Here is a 25,898-nt window from a genome sequence, read left to right on the forward strand (position 1 = left end):
CTAGATGTGGGTCAGCTCAAATTAACAGAAACCATACATGTATAACAAATTAAACATGACACTTCGATCTTCAGCTTACGTGGCTAAAATTTACCCCCCAAACCCAATAAACATAAGCTCAGAAGGATGCACAACAGCACTTGCGAAGAAAATATGCTGATTTATACTACTATTAAGCAGAGGCAGACAACTGACACGGTCATTACCACAGGGGGGTATACAGTTCGACAATTCGACAACAGTCAGGCCAAAACCAATTAGTCGAAGAGAGCTAAAGAACATGTGCACGGCTAGAATTCATACATGTGCATGGCTAGTTCCAATATAGTGCACCTAGAATACATACATGCGCATGACTTGTTCCAGTACAATACACTGGAATATCAATTGATACATTCATGATAAATCTCGAGAGTATATCAAATTACATGTCTAGATCAAACCAAGAACCAATGCTGGTTCTAGTACAATACGGAAAACAGCATACCAATCTCAGTCGATGGAATGCGCCTTGAATACATATACTGACTAGTTCTAGTACAATACCTAAACATTGATTGAGACATTCATGATAAATCTCAAAAGCATTACATGAGAGCAAACCAATAACCAGTTGATGATCATCTCATCTCAGCTTCTATCCATTAATTTTACCTCTCAAGGAAGCCCAGGTAACAGCCACCTGCAGATAAACCCGGTCATACAGGCTATCACAGAGCAAGTACCAAGCAGCACTCCATCTTCTCTTGAACAAGAAGGTGCAGAAGACCACCCATAGACCCATCACATATCCAGAACCTATGACAAACAAAAGCAAAACCATGTCACTGCTTCCATCTTCCTGGTGCTCTCGGTCTCGAGTAGATGGAACTGGCTCAGGCTCTGAACAATTCCACGATAGTGGAGGGCCACAAAGGCCCGGGTTGCCGATATAAATAGATTCTGGGTCTTCGAGTGTTTGCAGTTGATTTCCTGTTGGTATCTTTCCTCTCAGATTGTTGTAGGATAGGTTCAAGCGACTCAGTGACGTGAGAGCTGATAAGTTCGAAGGGATTTCACCAGACAAATCATTGTGTGATAGGTCAAGTGACTCCACTTGAATTAAGGCGCCAATATTCCCAGGGATTTTTCTGATGAAGTTGTTCCATGATAAGTTCAGGTTCTTCAATGCTACAAGAGCGCCAATTTCTGCAGGGATCTCTCCGGTAATACTATTACAAGATAAATCAAGATTCACCATATATATGATTTCTCCTGTATATAGTCTCTCTTGACCTTTCGTGAGTACTGTGAAATTCTCACTGTAGACAACTAGTACATTGTCATCAACCCCAGATATATAATTGAAGGCATACTGAAGATTATCAGAGTTGCCTCTTGTTTGTGCCATGCCTGTGCAATTACTAATAGATCTCGGTATGCTCCCTGATATATTGTTGTACGCAAGGTCCAAATATTGCAGATTAACAAGCTTTGTAAGCTCAACTGGAATGTGACCATAAAACATATTGGATCTCAACCGTAAGAATGACAAAGACAATAGCTTCTCCCCAATCCATGCTGGAAAAGTCCCAGAGAACTGATTGTTGCTGAGATCAAGAAAGATGAGTCGTGTACATTTCTGCAGCAGCAAAGGAAATGCACCTGAGAGGTTGTTGTTTCTTAAGCTTAGATTAGTGATACTCAGACCTGCCATGTTTGTGTTGGACTCATTGACTAGGCAATTAGTAATTGACCCATTGAGATTATTTCCTGATAGATCTAACAACTGCAATGATCGCAACTTGCAAAAAGAAGATGGAATGGCGCCGGAGATCATATTGTTATATAGAAGAAGTGTTTCAAGTCTTGGTGCTCCAAAGTCTAATGGTAGTGGGCCAACTAAATTGTTTTGACTGAGATCTAGGCCGGTTATATTGATGGGAAGCTTAGGTACTGGACCACCAAGCTGGTTAGAACTGAAATCCATTTCTTTTCCGGATATAAATTCCATTGTTGATGGTAGGACTCCTGTGATCTGATTATTTTGGATATTCAGAAACTTTACTGAGGAAGCTGATATCCAAAACCAATCCGGTATCATGTCACTTATGCTTGTGTTTGATATATCAAGACTAATTGCATGTGTTTGCCATCTAAGCCACGTTGGAAACTTGGGCCCTAGCTGACAGGAACGAAGGTGAATATATTCCAGACTAAAAGGAGGAACCCATTTTGGACTCACTCTGATGGCTATGGAATTGTCTGACAATACAAGTTCCTTTAAATTCTCAAGACGTGATAAATGGCCTTCATGGATGACGCCATCCAGGTTGTTGGAGATAAGGACCAAACTTTTTAGTTTTGTGAGCTCTCCTATCCACAGTGGCACTTGACCAGTGAGGCTGTTATTAGCGAGATTCAGCTGGCTCAGGTTGCTTAATGTTTGTACCGGTGTAGATGGCAGGCTTCCAGCTAGATTACTCTCCATTAGAAACAAGTCTTGTAGTTTATTCCATGAACAATTGGGTAATCGATGGAATAATTCTGTTATACTCCCGTTCATATTGTTCCCGGCAGAAGCCAATTTCTCCAAATTACATAGGTTCTTCATACTGGAAGGTATCATGCCCACAAGGTTATTGTCTATGAAATCAAGCTCCACAATTGCTGTCATATTACCTATCTCGTCTGGGAACGAGCCATAGAAACCATTTCCCGAGAGATCTAGATACTTGAGGCTAGTTAAATCCCAGAACCAGTTGGGCCTGCTATGCTTATGGAAGTGGTTTTCCGAAAGGTCAAGTATTTCAAGAGATGTCAGATTTGAGAGCTGAAGAGAATCAGGGCAGGTTCTAAGTTGGCAAGCGAAAAGACGAAGAAATTTCAGAGTAGGAAGCATGTTCACCACCGGAAGCCAGTGAATAATTGTACTGAGGTTCACCCCAGTCATATCCAGGTGCTCAAGGGAAGTTAACCGTGACAACCAGGTGATATCGGTGGAATATGTGCCTCTATGGAAAGAAGAATCAACACTCACGTATGAGTAGGTGTCAAGATTTAGGTACTGTAAGTTGGAGAGATTACCCAGCTGCGGTGGTATCCTTCCAATGAACTGTGACCACGATAGGTCGAGATATCTCAGCTGATGGAAAGAACCCATGAACTCCGGTATCTGTATCTTGTCAAACCTGTTGCAGCTGAGGTCGAGATACCGTAGATGTTGTAAACCAAGCAACGAGGAGTTTATGTTGCCTGCTAGCATCTGCCAGCCTTCATCACAGCCTCCGAGATCGAGCTTGACAACATGGCCGGTTCTGTTGCTGCAGTAGACGCCCTTCCATCGGCAGCAGTCATCACCCTTCCATGATGGAAGGAGGTTGGTAGGGTCTGATAGACCTGCCCTGAAGGCGAGAAGGGAAGACCTCTCGCCAGCAATACAACTGGTGATTGTAGCGTTTGGATGCAGGGCAGATGTGTCCTCTGTGGTGCTCTTGGCTTGAGTAAGCAAGAGCAAGGCTATGGCTATCTGGATGCAGGCTAGTTGAAGCGTGTCCATGGGTGCTTTTGCCATGAGTATGTGTTCTTCTTGGTGTAGGATACCCCATGGTATACATACATGACATATATGTAATCAAACTATTGGTGTTGCCTGCCAAGATAAAAGTCGCTGGTTGCTGTTTAATTAAAGCAGCCGGAGAGTGAAGTTGAGGGAGCTGACCAATGATGGCTTGCAGGCTTGTATCCATGCTCATGGAGTTTCTCTCTTGTCCGTTTTGGGATTTGAGGTAGCAGTGCACACCAATCAGGGCTTGCAGGCTTCGGATTTGATTAAAGCAACTGGACAGTGAAGTTGCATATAATTAATCAGAGCAGTTTGTTCGTAATAATGAAGAAAAATATGCACTATGCTTTGGTTAGTAGCAAGCCTGATTGTAAACATTGTAGGAATTATATAATGTATATGTACGATGTTGATGTGTGCTCTTATATAAAAACAGCTGACGGATTCCATTGGTCGCTAACAAGTTAGCTCTGGTGTCGATGTTTTGTGTTAGCTCTGGTGGCACACTAACAAGGACTCTCGTGCTTGGAATTCAAAGCCACTGGTCAGCAATGTGAAGCTGGGTGCAGCTACGAGTGCTTGACTTCTACTCCCTCCGTTCGGAATTACTTGTCATAAAAATGGATGTATCTACAACTAAAATACATCTACATACATTCATTTTTTGGAAGAGTAATTCCGAACGGAAGGAGTATAATATTTGAGATGTGAATGATGAATCCCACTACTAAGGTCCAAATTAAGTTTGACCAGAAGGAAGTTCCAACCTTGGGACCTCGGGCGAAGCCACTCCCCATCCATCTGTGTGGGTAAATGATGAATCCCCATCCATCGGCGTAAATTTATGTAACTCACGCCGAAAGGAAAGTCTGCATCCGTTGTGAACTGAGAAGAAAAATGATGGGTGTTGGCTGCCTGGAGAAGTAACCTGTGTGCTGCTCTGCTCCTCCTCTGTTTTCCCTTGTGTCCATTTGTTCGAGCAGCTTGCGTGCGCGTGTGAGTTCACCGGAAACACGGGGAGAGAGCGAGGCTACTGCTTGCCAACAAAGGAATGGTGGAGGACGGAGAGAACCTCGAGGCCGATGGCGCCCGTGACGAGGTCGGAAGACACCGTCGAGCGGGCTGGCGTCGACCCGCTGGACGAACTCCCCTGCGCGCGACGCCGACCCGCTCCAGCGCCGCCTTACTCCTCCGCCGCACCCATACCGGGCTGCGGGCTTGACCGCCGCCTTGGGTCCTCCGCCCTCAGTCAGTCAGGCTGCAGGTGGGGCCGTGGGGTGGGCTTAGGGCATGTACAATGGTGCTATCTTAGCAGTGCCATGTAGGATAAGTGATTAGGTGGAGGAGAGAGAACTCATAAGAAAAGGCTTGTCTTCTCTTATTTAGATAAGACAAAAGATGATCTCTTAGCACAATATGTCTCACCATGTTTTTAAGAATGACTAGTTATTAAAGATAAGGCTAAGAGATGATCCATTGTAGACAAAATATTTTGTCGTCTCTAAATTACATGCAAGACTTAAGATAAGACTATCTTATCAACCATTGTACATGCCCTTACGGCCTGTTCTGAAACACGCTAACTTTAGCAAAGGGCAACGATTTACGCCGGTGCGCCGGCCCAACTGTTGGGCCGGTCACACCGTGGCCGTTGGATCTGAGCGAGTGGGCTGTTGGATCCGGCTCAACAAAACGGTTCGCCCTATCGTCTTCTACCTCGTACCACGACGCCACGCCTCCTACTGCCTCCGCCGCTCCAAGCGTTGCGCAGCCCCTCCCCCCCCTGTCGTCCTCGTCTCCGTGCTCGTCGCCGCTCGCCGTCGCTGCTGCAGCAAGAGCGTAGCTGCTAGCCGCTCGCCATTGTTGCTTTGCCCCGTGCAACAGCCGCACCCCGCGGTTGAAGCTCTTGTTGAGACCGTTGTAGCTCCGGTTGCAACGACTGAAGCTCGCCGCCGCTCATCCCCGGTGTGCATCTTGCAAACAAAAAATCGAGCACCAGGGGAAGATGCCCAGTGCTACGACCAACGACCAAAAAAAGCTACAACTAGCGATAGGAAAAGCTTCAACCGGTTACGGAAAAAGCTTCAACCAATACGACTAGAGCTATGAATGACCAGGAAAAGTTACAACCGGTGACAGAAAAAACTTCATCTAGCGACGAAAAAAGTTCATCTGACTATAAAAAAATCAACCGTGGAAATGAAGCCATGGACGAAAAACGAAAAGTTGCAACTGACAGTTATAAAAGTTACAACCACATTAAAAAAAGCTTGAAACTTCTTATCTCAGCTGCGACCCCACGATGACGATGACGCCGTTTTGCTGCAACCGTAGTAGATTTTTGCTACCACCGGCGAGTGAATTTGTTACAACCGGTTCCAGCAAAATTTCGCCGCGGGGTGTACTCTGCCATGGCTGGTTGCAACTCCGGTGTGGCCGGGTCCGGCGAGGTAGGCAGAGCTCCGATGCATGCGGATCCGCGCGGATCTGGTCGAGGGCGGCCAGATCGGCTGATTCCCATGACGGCGGCACCCCTGGGAGGCCTCCGACGTGGGCGATGGGTTGACCATGGAAACGGGGAGAGAGAAGAGAGAGACGACCGAGAGGAAGAAGAGAAAAGGCAGGAGGAAGAAGACGCACGTGGGCAGGCCTCCATCCTGTGTGTCACTAGACGAGTCGCTGGCGCGTTTGTGCGTGGACGCGACCGTGCGCCGTTGCCAAACGATTCCCTTCAGCAAAACTTCTCGTATCCAGCTTCAGGTGGAGCTACGCAAACCGTTCTCGAGGCGAGGCAACTTCTCCTAGCGCCTGGGTGAGTTTGCAGCCTAGCTGGGGGCGTTGAAGCCCACTTCTTGCCACCTTGGGCCGGCTGGAAGCAGCCCATTTTGGGCTAAACTGCACATAGGCTAATAAAAAAGAGAGAAACGAGCTGGGCCTACTTCCTGGGGTGAATGGCTTTTATTTCACACGAGATAATTTGTGCGATTTCTGCCAGGAAAGAGAGGTGTACAGAGAGGTAGAGGTGTACAGAGAGCTGGTACTGCAGCCGCCATGTATTTTTCAACTGTACATGGCTTATTTTGTAACGTATTTTTTAACTAAGAGGTGTACAGAGAACTGCACACAGCCGGTATGTATTTTGGAACTTGCCACTAATATTCCTAGTTAAGACAAGTTATAATAAAGACGAATAACCAGCTTTGTTATATGTCATACAACAAAAAATTCATTTGGATATAAGTTTGCAAATCAAAATGGTGTCACATCTAAAGACATGAACATGATTACTTCACCAACTAAGAGCAATGGCGGTAGCTAGTTCATGTCTAAACAAATCCATGTTAGGACACTTTCCGCCGGTGTTGAAGAATCCGATGCATTTGGAGGAATAACATACTTCTTGTATCTCTCTGGAATAGTTGGGACATAATCCGGATCCGTCTCACACCGAAGAAAGTGGATATCCTCTTTGTCATGGAGACGGACATAGTTGTGTAGTGTCATGGTAGCCGCAATTATCATCTTTTGTGTTTGAATCGAATAGTTTGGCATCTTGAGCAAGATTTGCCATTTCATCTTCCACACACCAAAGGTTCTCTCGATGGTATTGCGCTTGGAGGAGTGGATCTGGTTGAACTTCTCTACAGGAGTAGTTGGGGGTGCACCTCGTTGAAAGTCGGGGACGTGATAGCGTTCACCTTTGTACGGTGCTAGATAGCCATCCCTATTAGGATAGACGGCGTTTACAAGGTAATACTTGCCTATAGAAATGGACAACAAACATGATTGTGAGTTGAAGGACATGTTATATAAATTGCAACAACAAGAAATACTTACCCTTGGGAGGATGTGGGAATGTGGCCTTGTCATTTTCAATAGCATGAAATAGCACACTTGTATCATGCATAGAACCCGGTTGTCCAATTGAAGCATAGGTGAAATGCATATCAAAGTCGTATACTGCCATCACATTCTGTGTTGTTGCACCGGTTCTTCCAATGTACCTTATTTTTGAAGGTCCTTCCGGAATAGAAGCCCTAATATGTGTCCCATCTATTGGCACCAATGCAATCTTTGAGATGAGGATAAGCCCTTTTGTTCACACTTAATCCTATCATGGACGATGTGAAAATTTGGGTCTTGAGGCCTAATGTAGTGAGATGACATCTTGACCACACATTGTAGAACCTCATGGAACTTACGGTGGACTGTATCTGCTCCATGTTTGAAACGGTTTTGGGTTCTCCTGTTTGATTCACAACCACCCAAGGTCCACGAGAACATAGCAAGAGACTCATAAGTGGTAACAAAATATGTTTCTTTGAGGCCATACTCCGCCACCAACTTGTCATGGAGATCAAAGAACACATTTGCATTCATTCTCAACATTGTGTACGTCTCTTTGGGTGTTTCAATAGTCTCTCGCAACCATTAGCGAAAAAACTCACAATTTTGGCCTTTTTTCACCACTCATCATCTTGTGACACGGTGTTGTTCACATAGTCCCATCCGGCTCCAGTCTCCCGGAACTTGAGTTTCTTGAACAAACTGAAATCACCTTTAAGCTTGTCCCATTTGTTTTTCAGTTGTGTATATGTGTAGTCTAGCCCAGTTCTCATCATAAATTGCCTTCCTACCTCATCAAATGCATTTGGTGTCAAGTAATTGCCTGGCCAGTTTCCTGCGTTCACTTGCTCAGCAAACAACTCGCAGATAATCTGAGTGTTTTCAACGTTCCATTCAGCAGCCCCAGCCATACTTGAAACTTCTCTAAAAAATGCATGTCACTTTGATAAATACAAAAATTATACTTTTCTGCACAGCCAAGGGCATGTAATATCTGAACTAGCAGTACATTTGCACACATACACCACTAGACTTATGATAATAAATTGCAAACATATAGCAGTACATTTTCTGCATAGCCAAAATTGTATTTCACTTTTCTGAAAATTGTAACACATTACCACTCATGGCAGTACCTACATAGCAATATGCATTAACTTATGATTCCAGAATTGCACAAATATACTCGAGAGTAGCAGTACATTTTCTGCATACCCAAAACTGTATTTCACTTTTCTGAATGATGTAACAGGTTAGCACTCATGGCAGTACCCACATAGCAACATGCATTAAAGCTTATGACTCCAGAATTGCACACATATATTCCAGAAATTGCACAACAAACAATAAGTTCCAGTGTAGGAATTTGCACACAACAAATACAACTCTGAAAATAAACTGCACAGATGTACAGAACAGAGGACATGAGCGAGGACACCAATCCATAGGGAAGAAGAGAAGGGGGCGAGCTCACCTTGCAGTTTATGCTTGGAGGCGCGGTCGTCCTGGTGCCACTCCTGGCTTGGGAGCGTCGCTTGGGCGTCAATGGCGTTGGGGCCAGCTCCTCCGAGCCATGGGGTCGCAGCTCCTTGCACCAAGCGCGACGGACGGCGAAGATGATGGGATCCGGCGGGCAATAGACTGGGGCGGCCGGATCTGTAGTCTGAGTCAACGATTTGGCCGGCGACGGGGGCTGCCGGGCGTGGCGGCGGCAACGGCGGCGCTAGGGCTACAGAGTAGAAACGAGGGGAAGGGAGTTGTGTGCGAGCAGGTTGACCCGCGGGATCGAGTGAGGGGGAGTTGAGCGAAACGTTTTTCTTGCGATGGCAATTCAGCCGTAAATAACAAGCAACTTTAGATTCACGAAAACGGGAAGCTGGGATTCTGTCGCTTCGAAAAAATGAACTACATCCCATCGTGGCTTCCTGAATTTCAGCTTCGCGAAGCTAATCCGTTCGGGCTGGCTTCGGGCAGATGTTTTTACAAGTATGGAGTGGGAGGAGATCAGAACACGCCCTAAGTGGGACTGCCTCAGCCTGTCTCATTTAATGACCTTAGTGGGCACCCATGGGACAACAAAAAGGTTTAGTGGGTTATCCACCTCACCCACCTAGCGATTACAGGGCAGGCCACCCACCTCATCATCGACAGCGGCACAGTGCCAAGTTCTTGCGAGGATAGGGTTTGAGCCGCTGGCCCATTGGCGGCGCACTGCTCTTCCGGCCGCCCCTCTTCTCCCTCGCCGTTTGCCGCCCCTGATCTCCCTCGCCGTTCGCCGCCCCTGAGCACCACGCGGCCAGTCGGATCTTGCACCGCCCCTGAGCAGCGCGCGGCTCGCCGGACCGATTCGTGCCACCCCCGCTGTCGGTGTCAAAACCGGCGGATCTCGGGTAGGGGGTCCCAAACTCTGCGTCTAGGCGGATGGTAACAGGAGACAAGGGACACAATGTTTTTATCCAGGTTCGGGCCCTCTCGATGGAGGTAAAACCCTACTCCTGCTTGATTAATATTGATGATATGGGTAGTACAAGAGTAGATCTACCACGAGATCAAAGAGGCTAAACCCTAGAAGCTAGCCTATGGTATGATTGTTGTTCGTCCTATGGACTAAAACCCTCCGGTTTATATAGGCACCGAAGAGGGTTAGGGTTACACAAAGTCGGTTACAATGGTAGGAGATCTATGTATCCGTATCGCCAAGCTTGCCTTCCACGCCAAGGAAAGTCCCATCCGGACATGGGACGAAGTCTTCAATCTTGTATCTTCATAGTCCAGGAGTCCGGCCAAAGGCTATAGTCCAGCCATCCGGACACCCCCTAATCCAGGACTCCCTCAGTAGCCCCCGAACCAGGCTTCAATGACGATAGGTCCGGCACGCAAGTTTGTCTTCAGCATTGCAAGGCGGGTTCTCCTCCAAATCCTGTGTACCTGTTGAAGAGTGTCCGACTTCTCGTAAGTATTGCGCTCCTTGGCTTCCACGCCTTATAATGGCCATCTTCCATGTGTCAAACGAATGCGAAAAGCCAGGGTATTTTTACATTTACCCAGCTAGCTACGCAAATGAGCTGCCTATAAAAGAGACGGGGATGTAGATCCGAATCACACCATCTCCCTTCGCGAGCATTCATCGGAGCGCATCTGTCAGAAATCCATTCCATCATGGTCAGTCGACGCGGCTCCTCCTCTCGCCCTTCCGGCCCTCAGCCCGGAGATTGGGAGAGATGTTCCGTCCCGCACAGCGAGCTAGTGATGCTCCAGACCAAGGGATTCCTTCCCCCGGCCTTCATGGTCCCGGCAAGAGCCGGACTTGCCACCTATAATGGTGGAAAGCAAGCGGAGAGCGTCCCCAATCCCTCCAAAGGAGAGCGGGTGTGTCTTATCCCTTATTTAATAAGGGGGCTCGGATTTCCAATTCACCCGTTCCTCCGGGGGCTCCTGGAGTTCTATGGCCTCCAGTTGCACAATCTTACGCCTGCTTCCATTCTGCATATTGCGGGTTTCGTGGCCCTTTGCGAGCTGTTTTTGGGTATTGAGGCTCATTTTGCACTGTGGAAGAATCTGTTCTGCCTTGTGCCCCGTTCTCAAGAGGGGTCAATATATCAAGTGGGCGGAGCCGAACTATGGCGCATCGCCGGAACCGGATATCTATCCGGAACCCCGAAGAAGGCGTCCGAAGCCTGGCCTTCAGAATGGTTTTATATAGAAGATGTCCCCTTGCCAGACCCTGTTCGGATCGGCCTCCCTGAGTTTAATAATGCTCCTTTGAGGAAGCGCCTGAGCTGGCGTCCGCGGAGCCCTCAGAAGGAAAATGACAAGGATGTCCTTTACCTGATGAGCCGGATTAGGTTGTTAGCTCATTCCGGACTGACCACGATTGGGGTCATGGCCACATGCATTATGCGGGGGGTGCAGCCGCTTCAGTATAGAGGCCACCCCATGTGGGATTTCAACGGGGAGGATGATGCCACCCGTTGCGGCCGTAAGGGGCCGGGATCGATCGCTGATCTGACGAAGATCTTGTCTGCATTGTATAAAGGAGAAGAGGAGGAATTCCTCCGCGTGAATCCACAGGACGGATTTTCTATGAATAATCCTCCAAGCTGGGTAAGCGGACATTTCTTTTTGCCCCTCCGATCCATATTCCCGTAGTCAAATATCTTATTTGGTGATTTCGACGTAGGAACTGCGCCAGGCCGTAAAGGATATGAACAGCCCGCCTCCACAGCCCGAGGATCCGGAACGGTTCCTCGACGCGACCTCCCAAGAGGATCCGGATATATCCGTGGAGCTGATTGATGGGGTATTTCACCAACTGAGCATCGACAATGCCTTGGTCGCCATTACGGCCAATTACCCCGGCATACTTCCGGCCTCACAGGTAACTGAGACCGAAGTCCCAGTACTTTAAAAACGACCTATCTGTGCTTTATTTTTTATCACCGCATACTAATGATGTTTTGCAGGGGAAGTCCTTAAGGCGGAAGGCCGAGCCTGCGGTGGCTGGCCAACAAGGGGCAGCAAGGTCCAGCAGGCTAAAAAGAAGTGCGGTCCGGATCGAGACGCCGGTGCAACGGTATGGCATGCCATCTTATTCCCAGGTTTTATTCTTCCCGGGCGTACTAACGCTCGTGCTCTCTTCAGGAAGAAGAGGGCTCGCCGGACTATATCCGGAGAAACTGCCACTCGCGCTTCCACCGAACAGGCTCCAAGGCCGGGTCCGGAAGCGGAGGCGAACACGAGGCACGCACCGGAGGCTCCTCCGACAGAGGATGCGGACGAGGTGTCTGCCACCAATTCCGAGGTGGTGAGTGCCATGAACCACAGGCGTCGCCGGACAGTTCTACATGACGCAAGTTTCTCCCAAGAGGCATTGGATGCCTTCAAGTCAGGAGATGCACACCTCCGTGCCGCTCAAAATGGTCTAGCCAGATCCACGGAGCAGTATGTGAAAGACATACGGGTGAGAAAACTTGATGGTTATATATGCCAGTAGCCCCCGAGACTTGAAACAGCTAGAATAACTGATTTAAGGATCATATGTTATGCAGGATCTTTCAGAAAAGAATACCCAACTGTCCCAGGAGCTGGAAGGGTGCAAAGCCCAACTTGAGGCCGCACTAGCCGCGGCAGGGGAAGCCAAAGAGACCCCCTCTGGTAATATACACTTCAAAAGATAAGTACGCTGTGAAGTGCGGCGTGTGTATAAATCTGACAATATTACTGCATATGGTGCCGGAGTAGATCCGGACAAGCAACAACTCTTGCGCCGGTTAAAGGCTGGCGAGAGCGTGCTTACAAGGGTGAGGCAGGAGAAGAATAATCTCCAAGATGCCAACACCCAGTTGGGAGAGGAACTAAAGGATGTTCGGGCCCAGCTATCGGACTCCGTGAAGGAGAATCGACGGCTTCGACGCGGCATTTTTAGTAAGTGCTTGAGCGAACTTTGAAAAAAGAGTTCGGCGAGGAAGTCGACTAACAGAGTAATGTTTTGTAGGTATGCTCACAGGTCGTCCTGCAGAGGAAATGCCCGGTTCTACGGGTGACCTTCTTCCCGAGCTCTTTCAACTGCACGAACGAGTTCGGCAGGTGATGAAAGGCGTCGCCCAGGCCTTGTGGCCATCCGTCTCCATGCTCGAAGGCCTTGGAGAGCTTGCAGAGAGGCTTAAGGGAGCGCGGCGGCGCTTCCGACTATGGAAGATATCGGCCTGCCGTCAAGGCGCCAGGGAGGCCTGGACCATGGTGAAGACACGGTACATGAAGGCTGACCCAAACCACATGGTCGAGGTCGGACCTGTGGGGGCCGATGGGAAGGAGATCCCCGTGAGCTTAGTGTACGGCCAAGTAGAGTTGGCCGCCAAATATGCCCAACAGGACTATAAACTAGACAGCCTGTTGGATGGCATTGAGGAGGAATATGCCCAGTCAAGTTGACTATGTAATGTAAAATGACATGTAAAATGCCTTCTAGCCGGATTGTAGATCGTTTGTCGTTGTGGACCTTTTCGCTTCAACCTCGGGACCCAATAGTCCGGAGTGTGTCCGAATACCCTCGCGGTTATAAAAGAACCGGGGTATGCATGGAGACCAGGCGTAGGGGTCATTAGTGCGTTATCAGACAAGTGCACAATTAGTTATGTTATATTACATGGTTAGTAAGAAACATCTTCCAGGGAGAATAGTTCTGTTAGGGGTTCCTTTCCCTGGGAGGCATGCCCTAAAGTGCATGTCCGGACTGCGAAAAATGCAGAAAAAACATCTGGGGGCATATAAATAAATAAGTGAGAAATCATCTTTAGTTCACCAGCCGAATATTCCCTTAAGAACGCTAGCTTTCGGCTTCACCCGGTCTGAGGTACACATCCGGCTGACCCGGCAGTAACAATCGCAGAGGTGCTCCCTTTACCGCCTAGCCGAACAATCGGGAACGTAGGGGTAAGCACAGGAGCCAGGCAACCCAGCTTGGCCAAAACTTAAGTCATATCGATGCATATAATGGTGAATAAAAGGTACATGCGGAAGTGTGACACATGTGTTGGGCATGAAGCCCGTACAAATAAGCTTCTGTTAAAGAAGCCCCCAGGTATAATGAGCGCGGATAACGCGTCAAGTGTGTGTGAACAATGCGCGAACGAGCCTTCAAAGGCTGTAAGAGAAAATGAGGGAGAAGGAGAGAAATAAAAGACAGCTAATATGTAAAAAATAGACAGAGGAAGGAGACGAACACAGAGTCCGGCACTAGGCGTAGAATCTTCTGAGACGGGCTGCGTTCCATGGGTTCGGCTCGAGTCGGTTATCCGATGCATCTCGCAGACGGTACGCTCTGCTACGTCTCGAGCTAGCGTTGATTTTCCCCGAAGAGGAGGGGGTGATGCAGCACAGTAGCGTAAGTATTTCCCTCAGTTTTTGAGAACCAAGGTATCAATCTAGTAGGATGTCACGCGCAAGTCCCTCGTACCTGCACAAAACGGTAGCAACTCGCAACCAACGCTTAGGGGTTGTCAATCCCTTCACGGTGACTTACGAGAGTGAGATCTGATAGAGATAATATTTTTGGTATTTTTGGTATAAAGATGCAAAGTGAAAAGTAAAAGAAAAACAAGTAAGATAAAGTAATGGAGATTGATATGATGAGAATAGACCCGGGGGCCATAGGTTTCACTAGTGGCTTCTCTCAAGAGCAAAGATATTCTACGGTGGGTGAACAAATTACTGTTGAGCAATTGATAGAATTGAGCATAGTTATGAGGTTATCTAGGTATGATCATGTATATAGGCATCACGTCCGTGACAAGTAGACCGACTCCTGCATGCATCTACTACTATTACTCCACTCATCGACCGCTATCCAGCATGCATCTAGAGTCTTAACTTAAAAACAGAGTAACGCCTTAAGCAGGATGACATGATGTAGAGGAATAAATTCATGCAATATGATAAATACCCCATCTTGTTATCCTCGATGGCAACAATACAATACGTGCCTTGCAACTCTTTCTGTCACTGAGTAAGGACACCGCAAGATTGAACCCAAAGCTAAGCACTTCTCCCATTGCAAGAACTACCAATCTAGTTGGCCAAACCAAACGGATAATTCGAAGAGACTTGCAAAGATAACTCAATCATACATAAAAGAATTCAGAGAAGATTCAAATATTATTCATAGATAAGTTGGATCATAAACCCACAATTCATCGGTCTCAACAAACACACCGCAAAAAGAAGATTACATCGAATAGATCTCCACGAGAGAGGGGGAGAACATTGTATTGAGATCCAAAAAGAGAGAAGTAGCCATCTAGCTACTAGCTATGGACCCGAAGGTCTGAAGTAAACTACTCACACTTCATCGGAAGGGCTATGGTGTTGATGTAGAAGCCCTCCGTGATGGATGCCCTCTCCGGCGGAGCTCCGGAACAGGCCCCAAGATTGGATCTCGTGGATACAGGAAGTTGCGGTGGTGGAATTAGGTTTTTGGCTCCGTCTCTGGTCTAATGGGGGTACGTAGGTATATATAGGAGGAAGGAGCACGTCGGTGGAGCTCCGAGGGGCCCACGAGGCAGGGGGGCGTGCCCAGGGGGGCACCCTCCACCCTCGTGACCTCCCCAGAAACTTCTTGGAGTAGGGTCCAAGTCTCCTGGATCACGTTCGGTGAGAAGATCACGTTCCCGAAGGTTTCATTCCGTTTGGACTCCGTTTGATATTCTGTTTCCTCGAAATACTGAAATAGGCAAAAAACAGCAATTCTGGGCTGGGCCTCCGGTTAATAGGTTAGTCCCAAAAATAATATAAAAGTAGAAAATAAAGCCCAATATAGTCCAAAACAGTAGATAAAGTAGCATGGATCAATCAAAAATTATAGATACGTTGGAGACGTATCAGGCATCCCCAAGCTTAATTCCTGCTCGTCCTCGAGTAGGTAAATGATAAAAAGAGAATTTTTGATGCGGAGTGATACTTTGGCATAATTTCAATGTAAATCTTCTTAATCATGGTATGAATATTCAGATCCGAAAGGTTCAAGACAAAAGTTCATATTGACATAAAAATGATAATACTTCAAGCATACTAATCAAACAATTATGTCATCTCAAAATAACATGGCCAAAGGAAGTTCATCCCTACAAAATCATATAGTTAGGCTATGCTTCATTTTCGTCACACAAAGATGTTCCCAATTTCTATACCCCCGATGACAAGCCAAGCAATTGTTTCATACTCAAATAATCTCAAACTTTTTCAACCTTCACGCAATACATGAGCGCGAGCCATGGACATAGCACTATTGGTGGTATAGAATATGATGATGGGGATTGTGTGGAGAAGACAAAAAAGGAGAAAGTCTCACATCAACGAGGCTAATCAATGAGCTATGGAGATGCCCATCGATTGATGTTAATGCAAGGAGTAGGGATTGCCATGCAACGGATGCACTGGAGCTAAGAATGCTCAACAAAAGAAAACTAGTGTGTGTGCATCCAACTTGGTAGCTCATGAAGACCTAGGGCATTTTGAGGAAGCCCATCGTCGGAATATACAAGCCAAGTTCTATAATGAAAAATTCCCACTAGTATGAACAAGACAACTTATGAGACTCACTATATGAAAATCATGGTGCTACTTTGAAGCACAATATATGAGACTCACTACATGAAGAACAAGGTGCTACTTTGAAGCACAAGTGTGGAAAAAGAGATAGTAGCATTGCCCTTTTTATTTTCTCCTTTTTTGGGCCTTTCTTTTTTTGGCATTTCTCTCTCTTTTTGATTGGGCAATGCTCTAATAATGATGATCATCACACTTCTATTGATTACAACATAATGATTACAACTCGATACTAGAACAAGATGTGACTCTATATGAATGCCTCCGGCGGTGTACCGGGATGGTGCAATGAATCAAGAGTGACATGTATGAAAAATAATGCATGGTGGCTTTGCCACAAATACGATGTCAACTACAATATCATGCAATGGCAATATGACAAAAGTAAAGCATGTCATGATGATGATGATGATGATGATGGTGGAAGTTGCATGGCAATATATCTCGGAATGGCTATGGAAATGCCATGATAGGTAGGTATGGTGGCTGTTTTGAGGAAGATATAGGGAGGTTTATGTGTGAAAGAGCGTATCATATCACGGGGTTTGGATGCACCGGCGAAGTTTGCACCAACTCTCAATGTGAGAAAGGGCAATGCACGGTACCGAAAAGGCTAGCAAATGGCGGAAAGGTAAAAGTGCGTATAATCCATGGACTCAACATTAGTCAAAAGAACTCATATACTTATTGCAAAAATTTAGAAGTCATCAAAAATCAAGTACTACGCGCATGCTCCTAGGGGGATAGATTGGTAGGAAATGACCATCGCTCATCCCCGACCGCCACTCATAAGGATGCACAAGCCAGGTACACTTCATGCTTCAAATTTGTTACACAACTTTAACCATACGTGCATGCTACGGGACTTGCTAACTTCAACACAAGTATTTCTCAAATTCACAACTACTCAACTAGCACGACTATGATATTATCACCTCCATATCTCAAAACAATTATCAAGCATCAAACTTATCTTAGTATTCAACCAACTAAAAAGAAAGTTTCACATATCTTGAATACCAAGTATATTAACATTAAGCAAATTACCATGCTATTAACGACTCTCAAAATAATCTAAGTGAAGCATGAGAGATCAAAATAATCTCAAAATAATCTAAGTGAAGCATGAGTGAGATCTGATAGAGATAACATTTTTGGTATTTTTTGTATAAAGATGCAAAGTGAAAACTAAAAGCAAAACAAGTAAAATAAAGTAATGGAGATTGATATGATGAGAATAGACCCAGGGGCCATAGGTTTCACTAGTGGATTCTCTCAAGAGCATAGATATTCTACGGTGGGTGAACAAATTACTGTTGAGCAATTGATAGAATTGAGCATAGTTATGAGGTTATCTAGGTATGATCATGTATATAGGCATCACGTCCGTGACAAGTAGACCGACTCCTGCCTGCATCTACTACTATTACTCCACTCATCGACCGCTATCCAGCATGCATCTAGAGTATTAAGTTAAAAACAGAGTAACGCCTTAAGCAGGATGACATGATGTAGAGGAATAAATTCATGCAATATGATAAATACCCCATCTTGTTATCCTCGATGGCAACAATACAATACGTGCCTTGCAACTCTTTCTGTCACTGAGTAAGGACACCGCAAGATTGAACCCAAAGCTAAGCACTTCTCCCATTGCAAGAACTACCAATCTAGTTGGCCAAACCAAACGGATAATTCGAAGAGACTTGCAAAGATAACTCAATCATACATAAAAGAATTCAGAGAAGATTCAAATATTATTCATAGATAAGTTGGATCATAAACCCACAATTCATCGGTCTCAACAAACACACCGCAAAAAGAAGATTACATCGAATAGATCTCCACGAGAGAGGGGGAGAACATTGTATTGAGATCCAAAAAGAGAGAAGAAGCCATCTAGCTACTAGCTATGGACCCGAAGGTCTGAAGTAAACTACTCACACTTCATCGGAAGGGCTATGGTGTTGATGTAGAAGCCCTCCGTGATGGATGCCCTCTCCGGCGGAGCTCCGGAACAGGCCCCAAGATGGGATCTCGTGGATACAGGAAGTTGCGGCGGGGAATTAGGTTTTTGGCTCCCTCTCTGGTCTAATGGGGGTACGTAGGTATATATAGGAGGAAGGAGCACGTCGGTGGAGCTCCGAGGGGCCCACGAGGCAGGGGGGCGCGCCCAGGGGGGGGGGCGCCCTCCACCCTCGTGACCTCCCCGGAAACTTCTTGGAGTAGGGTCCAAGTCTCCTGGATCACGTTCGGTGAGAAGAGCACGTTCCCGAAGGTTTCATTCCGTTTGGACTCCGTTTGATATTCTGTTTCCTCGAAATACTGAAATAGGCACAAAAACAGCAATTCTAGGCTGGGCCTCCAGTTAATAGGTTAGTCCCAAAAATAATATAAAAGTAGAAAATAAAGCCCAATATAGTCCAAAACAGTAGATAAAGTAGCATGGAGCAATCAAAAATTATAGATACGTTGGAGACGTATCACGCTCCACCAGTCAGGACATGGTCAATAATAAAGGGACCTTCCCATTTGGGCTTGAGTTTGTCCTTTTTCTTGTCCGACAGGCGTAGAACTAATTCGCCAACATTGTAAGTTTTGGCCCGTACTTCTCTGCTTTGATATCTTCGAGCTTGCTGTTGATAGAATGCGAAACGAGCTTTTGCCACGTCACGCTCCTCCTCCAAGGCATTCAAACTGTCCTGCCGATCGAGCTCGGCTTCTCTTTCTTCGTACATGCGCACGCGAGGTGAGTCATGAATTATGTCGCAAGGCAGAACTGCCTCTGCGCCGTATACCATAAAGAATGGTGTGAATCCGGTAGTGCGATTCGGCGTGGTCCGCAGCCCCCAGAGTATGGAGTCGAGCTCCTCTACCCAGTGCGTGTTAGATTCCTTGAGGGACCGCACTAGTCTGGGTTTAATGCCGCTCATGATTAGACCATTTGCTCACTCGACTTGACCCTTTGTTTGAGGGTGATAGACTGAAGCGTAGTCGAGCTTGATGCCCATGTTTTTGCACTAGACTTTGACCTCGTCGTCCGTGAAGTTCGTGCCGTTATCAGTAATGATGCTATGGGGGACGCCGTAACGGTGTACGACCCCTAATATGAAGTCTATCACCGGCCTGGATTCGGCCGTCTTAACCGGCTTGGCCTCTATCCATTTGGTGAATTTATCTACCATGACCAATAGGTATTTTTGCTTGTGGGTTCCTCCTTTAAGAGGTGCAACCATGTCAAGCCCCCAGACCGCGAACGGCCAGGTGATGGGTATAGTTTGAAGGGCGGTGGGTGGCATATGGCTCTGATTAGCAAAGAGCTGGCAACCGACGCAACGTTGGACTAAGGCCTGAGCATCTGCTCGGGCCGTCGGCCAATAATCCTGTACGAAGGCCTGTCTACAAGGCCCGGCTTGCGCGTGGTGCCCACCATGTTCGACATGAAATTTCAGCCAGAAGATTTCGCCCTTTCCTCTTCGAGATGCACCTTGAAGGACTCGGTTGTGCTTCTATAAGCTTCTCCCTCATGGACCTTATTAGGCTTTAGATTCGCCGCACTATTGCAGCGTGCTCGTTTTGGTCCTCGGGAAGTTCCTGCCTGGTTAGGTAGGCTAGGAATGGTTCCGTCCATGGGGCAATGACTGCCATGATTACGTGGGTTGAAGGTGTTACTTCGTTGGTAGAACCACCGATTGTGTCAGAATGTTCGGTGACGGGCAGTGCGATTGGGTCCGGATTGTTATTTCCGGATTCCCCCTCCCATAGTATGGATGGCTTGAACAACCTCTCTAGGAAAATGTTGGGAGGGACGGCATCGCGCTTTGAGCCAATGCGTGCCAATACGTCTGCTGTCTGGTTGTTATCCCGGGCTATATGGTGAAATTCGAGCCCTTCAAACCGAGCTGCATTTTTAGGACGGCGTTGCGATAAGCTGCCATTTTCGGATCCTTGGCATCGAAGTCTCCATTTATTTCCGATATCGCGAGGTTTGAATCCCCGCGCACCTCTAGACGTTGAATGCCCATGGAGACTGTGATACGTCTCCGTCGTATCTACTTTTCCAAACACTTTTGCCCTTGTTTTGGACTCTAACTTGTATGATTTGAATGGAACTAACCCGGACTGACGCTGTTTTCAGCAGAATTGCCATGGTGTTGTTTTATGTGCAGAAAACAAAAGTTCTCGGAATGACCTGAAACTCCACGGAATATCTTAGAATAAATAATAAAAAATCCTCGCCAAAGATGAAGACCAGGGGGCCCACACCCTGTCCACGAGGGTGGGGGGCGCGCCCCTCCCCCTGGGCGCGCCCCCTACCTCGTGGGCCCCCTGGTGGCCCTCCGACGCCAACTCCAACTCCATATATTGGCTTTCGAGGAGAAAAAAATCAGAGAGAAAGTTTCATCGCGTTTTACGATACGGAGCCGCCGCCAAGCCCTAATCTCTCTCGGGAGGGCTGATCTGGAGTCCGTTCGGGGCTCCGGAGAGGGGGATTCGTCGCCGTCGTCATCATCAACCATCCTCCATCACCAATTTCATGATGCTCACCGCCGTGCGTGAGTAATTGCATCGTAGGCTTGCTGGACGGTGATGGGTTGGATGAGATTTATCATGTAATCAAGTTAGTTTTGTTAGGGTTTGATCCCTAGTATCCACTATGTTCTGAGATTGATGTTGATATGACTTTGCTATGCTTAATGCTTGTCACTAGGGCCCGAGTGCCATGATTTCAGATCTGAACCTATTATGTTTTCATGAATATATGTGAGTTCTAGATCCTATCTTGCAAGTCTATAGTCACCTACTATGTGTTATGATCCGGCAACCCCGAAGTGACAATAATCGGGACCACTCCCGTGATGACCATAGTTTGAGGAGTTCATGTATTCACTATGTGTTAATGCTTTGTTCCGGTTCTCTATTAAAAGGAGGCCTTAATATCCCTTAGTTTCCAATAGGACCCCGCTGCCATGGGAGGGTAGGACAAAAGATGTCATGCAAGTTCTTTTCCATAAGCACGTATGACTATGTACGGAATACATGCCTACATTACATTGATGAACTGGAGCTATTTCTGTGTCACCCTATGTTATGACTATTACATGATGAACCACATCCGACATAATTCTCCATCATTGATCCGGTGCCTACGAGTTTTCCATATACTGGTTTACGCTTATTTACTTTTTCGTTGCTACTGTTACAATCACTACAATAATACCAAAAACATTACTTTTGCTGTCTTTACTTTGTTACCGTTACCACCACTATCATATTACTTTGCTACTAAACACTTTGCTGCAGATACTAAGTTTCCAGGTGTGGTTGAATTGACAACTCAGCTGCTAATACTTGAGAATATTCTTTGGCTCCCCTTGTGTCGAATCAACAAATTTGGGTTGAATACTCTACCCTCAAAAACTGTTGCGATCCCCTATACTTGTGGGTTATCAAGACCTTTTTCTGGCGCCGTTGCCAGGGAGCATGGCTCTATTCTTTGAGTCACTTGGGATTTATATCTGCTGGACACTATGAAGAACTTGAAAGACGCTAAGACAAAAAAAATTCCCTCAACTACGAGGGGAGGTAAGGAACTGCCATCTAGCTCTGCACTTGATTCACCTTCTGTTATGAGTAAGCTAGCGACACCTAAACCTACTACTGCTATGAATTCTGATATGTCGCATGTTATTGATGATGCCACTTCTGCTATGCATGATACTTATGATGAAACTACTTCTATGCTTGATACTACTATGGCACTTGGTGAATTTCTAGATGAGCAAATTTCTAAGTCTAGAGAAAGAGAAATTAGTGAACCTGAACACGATGATGTTAGTGATGATGAACCTATGCCTGTTATTCCTGAGGGTTATCTTTTTAATAATGAATCTTATGAAGCTATTCTTGCTTGTCCGGATAAACCTGAACGTAAGAGGTTACTAATTAAGTGGAGTAAGGAATCTTTTAGAGGTAGGATGAGACCCGACCCTGCTTTTGCTACTTCACCTATCTGTGTTCCTGATCAGGATTATTATGATATTACTGTTGATCCAGATATAATTACTTTGGTTGAATCTGATCCTTTTTATGGCTATGAATCTGAAACTGTTGTGGCACATCTTCGTAAGTTAGATGAAATAGCTACCCTGTTTACTAATAATCTGAGATCGCTCCACTTTTATATACTCAAAATATTTCCGTTCTCATTAAAGGGTGATGCTAAGAAATGGTTTAATTCTCTTGATCCTGCCTGTGTGCAAAGTCCCCAGGATATGATTTATTACTTCTCTGCTAAATATTTCCCTGCTCATAAGAAACAAGCTGCTTTGAGGGAAATATACAATTTTATGCAAATTGAAGAAGAGAGTCTCCCACAAGCTTGGGGGAGGCTTCTCAAGTTACTTAATGCTTTGCCTGATCATTCTCTTAAGAAACCTGAAATATTTGATATCTTTTATAATGGACTAACTGATGCTTCCAGAGATTACCTGGATAGTTGTGCTGGTTCTCTTTTCAGGGAAAGAACACCGGATGACGCTGAAATTTTATTGAATAATATGTTGGCAAATGAAAATAATTGGGAACCTCCTAAGCCACCTCCCGAGCCAACTCCTGAGCCAGCTCCTGAGCCAATTACTGAGCCTATTCCTAAACCAACTCCGAAGAAGAGAGGTGTTCTATTTCTCAGTCCCGAAGATATGCAAGAGGCAAAGAAATCTATGAAAGAAAAAGGTATTAAAGCTGAAGATGTTAAGAATTTACCTCCTATTGAAGAAATACATGGTCTTAATTTACCGCCTGTTGAAGAAGTATATGATCTCAATTACTTATTTACTGAAGAACCTCCCGATATCCCGACACAGGTAGTAAGGTAAATTCTCTCTATAGATATGATAAAGTTGAAGTCCCTCCTACTAAAATTGCTTGTCAGTGCTTGGATGAGTTTGATGACTTTATGTTTAAGCAAGATGACTTTAATGCTTATTTCGGTAGACAATTAAAGCAGAATACCTTTATGATTAAACGCTTGAGTGATTATATGGATAATATTAGAGGTGAACTTAAACTTGTTAGAAAACATGCTTCTATGGTTACCACTCAAGTAGAACAAGTACTTAAAGCTCAGAAAGAAATGCTTGATGAAATGAATAGTAAGAAAAATGATTATGCTGTTAGAGTGGCTACTACAACTGGTAGGAATGACTCAGGAACCTTTGTATCTGAAGGCCACCCTAGAGAATCGAGCAAGATCTCAAAGAAATAATATTGATGCACTAGTTCTCTAAAAGGAAAAAAAAGAAAAAATGATAAAACTGTGCAAACTCTAGTGAAACCTATTGCTGAACCACCTGATAATCCAAATGATATCTCTATGTCTGATGCTGAACACAATCTGGTAAATGAACATGAACCAGTGAAAATGTTAATGATGATGTTCATGATGATGCTCAACCTAGTAATGATAATGATGTAGAAGTTGAACCTACTGTTTGAATCTTGATAAACCACAATCAAAGAATCAACGTTATGATAAAAGAGACTTTGTTGCTAGGAAACAGTAAAGGAAAGAGAACCATGGTTCAGAAACCCATGCCTTTTCCTCTGAAACATCCAAAGAAAAAGATGATGAGGATTTTGAGCACTTGCTGAATGATTAGACCTATTCTTTTGCGTATGCGATTGACTGATGTGCTTCAAAACAAATCCTTATGCTAACTATATTGAAGGATATCATTACTTATAAAAGAAAGATACCGGAGGCTGAAATTCCACCATGCTTGAATTACACTTTAAGGGTGGAATACCAAAAGAAACTTGAGATCCAGGAGTACCTACTATTCCATGCTCCCATTAAAAGAATTATGTAAAACTGCTTTATGATCTTGGAGCCGTGTTAGTGTTATGCCTCTCTCTTTATCGTAGACTGACTGAAATAAAGTTGACACCTACTGATATCTTGCAAATGGCTGATAAATCAACTGCTATACCTGTCGGTATTTGAGGATGTGCCTGTTGTGGTGCAAATGTTACTTTTTTAACGGAATTTGTTATCTTGATATTCCGAGGATGATAGTATGTCTATTATTCTTGGAAGACCTTTCCTTAATACTGCAGGGGCTGTTATTGATTGCAACAAAGGCAATGTCACTTTTCAGAGACTACACAAATATGGTTTTGTACTTAAATAGGTACCACGACTATCTAGTCTAGATCCGTTATGATCCTAGCCTATCACAGTCAGATTTAGGTGATGAGTGCATATGCAGTTGTCATTCCATTGGTTCAATTTTTTCTTGGATTATATCCTTAATTGCTGGATAACAAGAAAAGGTAGATATCTAAAAAGTGTACTCGTTTGCGGTGTTGTCTAGTGAAAGATAAAAAGAATGTTTCCTTACCAGCAGATTCCCAATTTCTCTTGATGTCATCAATTCCAACAAAGTGAAAGCTTCTAGCATAAACCAACTTTGAGGATCTGACATGTAAATCCTCCTGGAGAGTTATAGTCCACTATGCTATCATGGGCCAGTACTGTTACATGAAGCAGACATGTGAGTTTTAAAGATTGATATGCATGGATCATACCTAACCTTTAATTGCATGAATCGAGCAGTACAGTGTAACTGAAATCATGATGTGCAATTTGTAGAATGAATGGTTTCAGTGTTTCGTTGTCAATGTCAACCAATCAAATCAGCGCACCATTCACGGAGAGCCTGGTCAAATCAACATTTTACTTTTTCATCTCCTCATGTATATTAGCATTGCGTTCGAAACACACATAGCCATGCACCCTTTAGCATCAGGACTATAATAATCAAAGGATACCAGATTCAGCAAAAGGTTGTACATGCATCAGGTCATACTGTGTATCAGACGATGGGTGATGATGGGTGCACAACACGTCCAGCCGACGGCAGGTAGACGCATCAACCTTGTTCCTGCACATCAAGCCAGCTGTGGCATGGCTTCTACAGGATCTCTCCTTCGGTGCAGGGACCTTGGGGTGGGGCTGCGATGCCTCACGTATAAACTAAATCATAATCTGTTTATATATAGCAGTAATAATAAATCTGTTTATACACAAGGAGCAGAAATCATAATCCTAGCCAAAAGTAAGGAAAAGGGAAACCAATCTGCTGCATGCTAAGTAAGCTCCAAATCTCTACAACAGATCAAAGGAGATCAGAATTTGATTATGAAATAGCAGTAGTGTATTCGAACGACTACCTATGCATTGTAAGGGCGTCCGTAAACTAGAGAGAGGGAACCGAGCGACCTTTCCTCTGTAGGAATCCACGACCACAACGTCAGCCGGAGGCGGCAAAAGAACTTGGAAGGGGGTCGCGTGGCAGCACAAGGCCACGATGTTGAGGAAGCCAACGGGAGAGGTGGGAGCCGC

General features: G+C 45.5%; 1 protein-coding gene across 1 annotated transcript; it reads right to left on the reverse strand.

Moving 5' to 3' along the window:
• Positions 1–353: 353 nt before the first annotated feature.
• Positions 354–3,762, reverse strand: LOC125527280 (receptor-like protein EIX2). Its single transcript, XM_048691813.1, has one exon. The coding sequence runs from the start codon at positions 3,551–3,553 to the stop codon at positions 638–640; it is 2,916 nt and encodes a 971-aa protein (XP_048547770.1). The 5' UTR covers positions 3,554–3,762; the 3' UTR covers positions 354–637.
• Positions 3,763–25,898: the final 22,136 nt, after the last annotated feature.

The sequence above is a fragment of the Triticum urartu genome, unplaced genomic scaffold, assembly GCF_003073215.2.
Source record: "Triticum urartu cultivar G1812 unplaced genomic scaffold, Tu2.1 TuUngrouped_contig_3442, whole genome shotgun sequence".
Taxonomy (NCBI): Eukaryota; Viridiplantae; Streptophyta; class Magnoliopsida; order Poales; family Poaceae; genus Triticum; species Triticum urartu.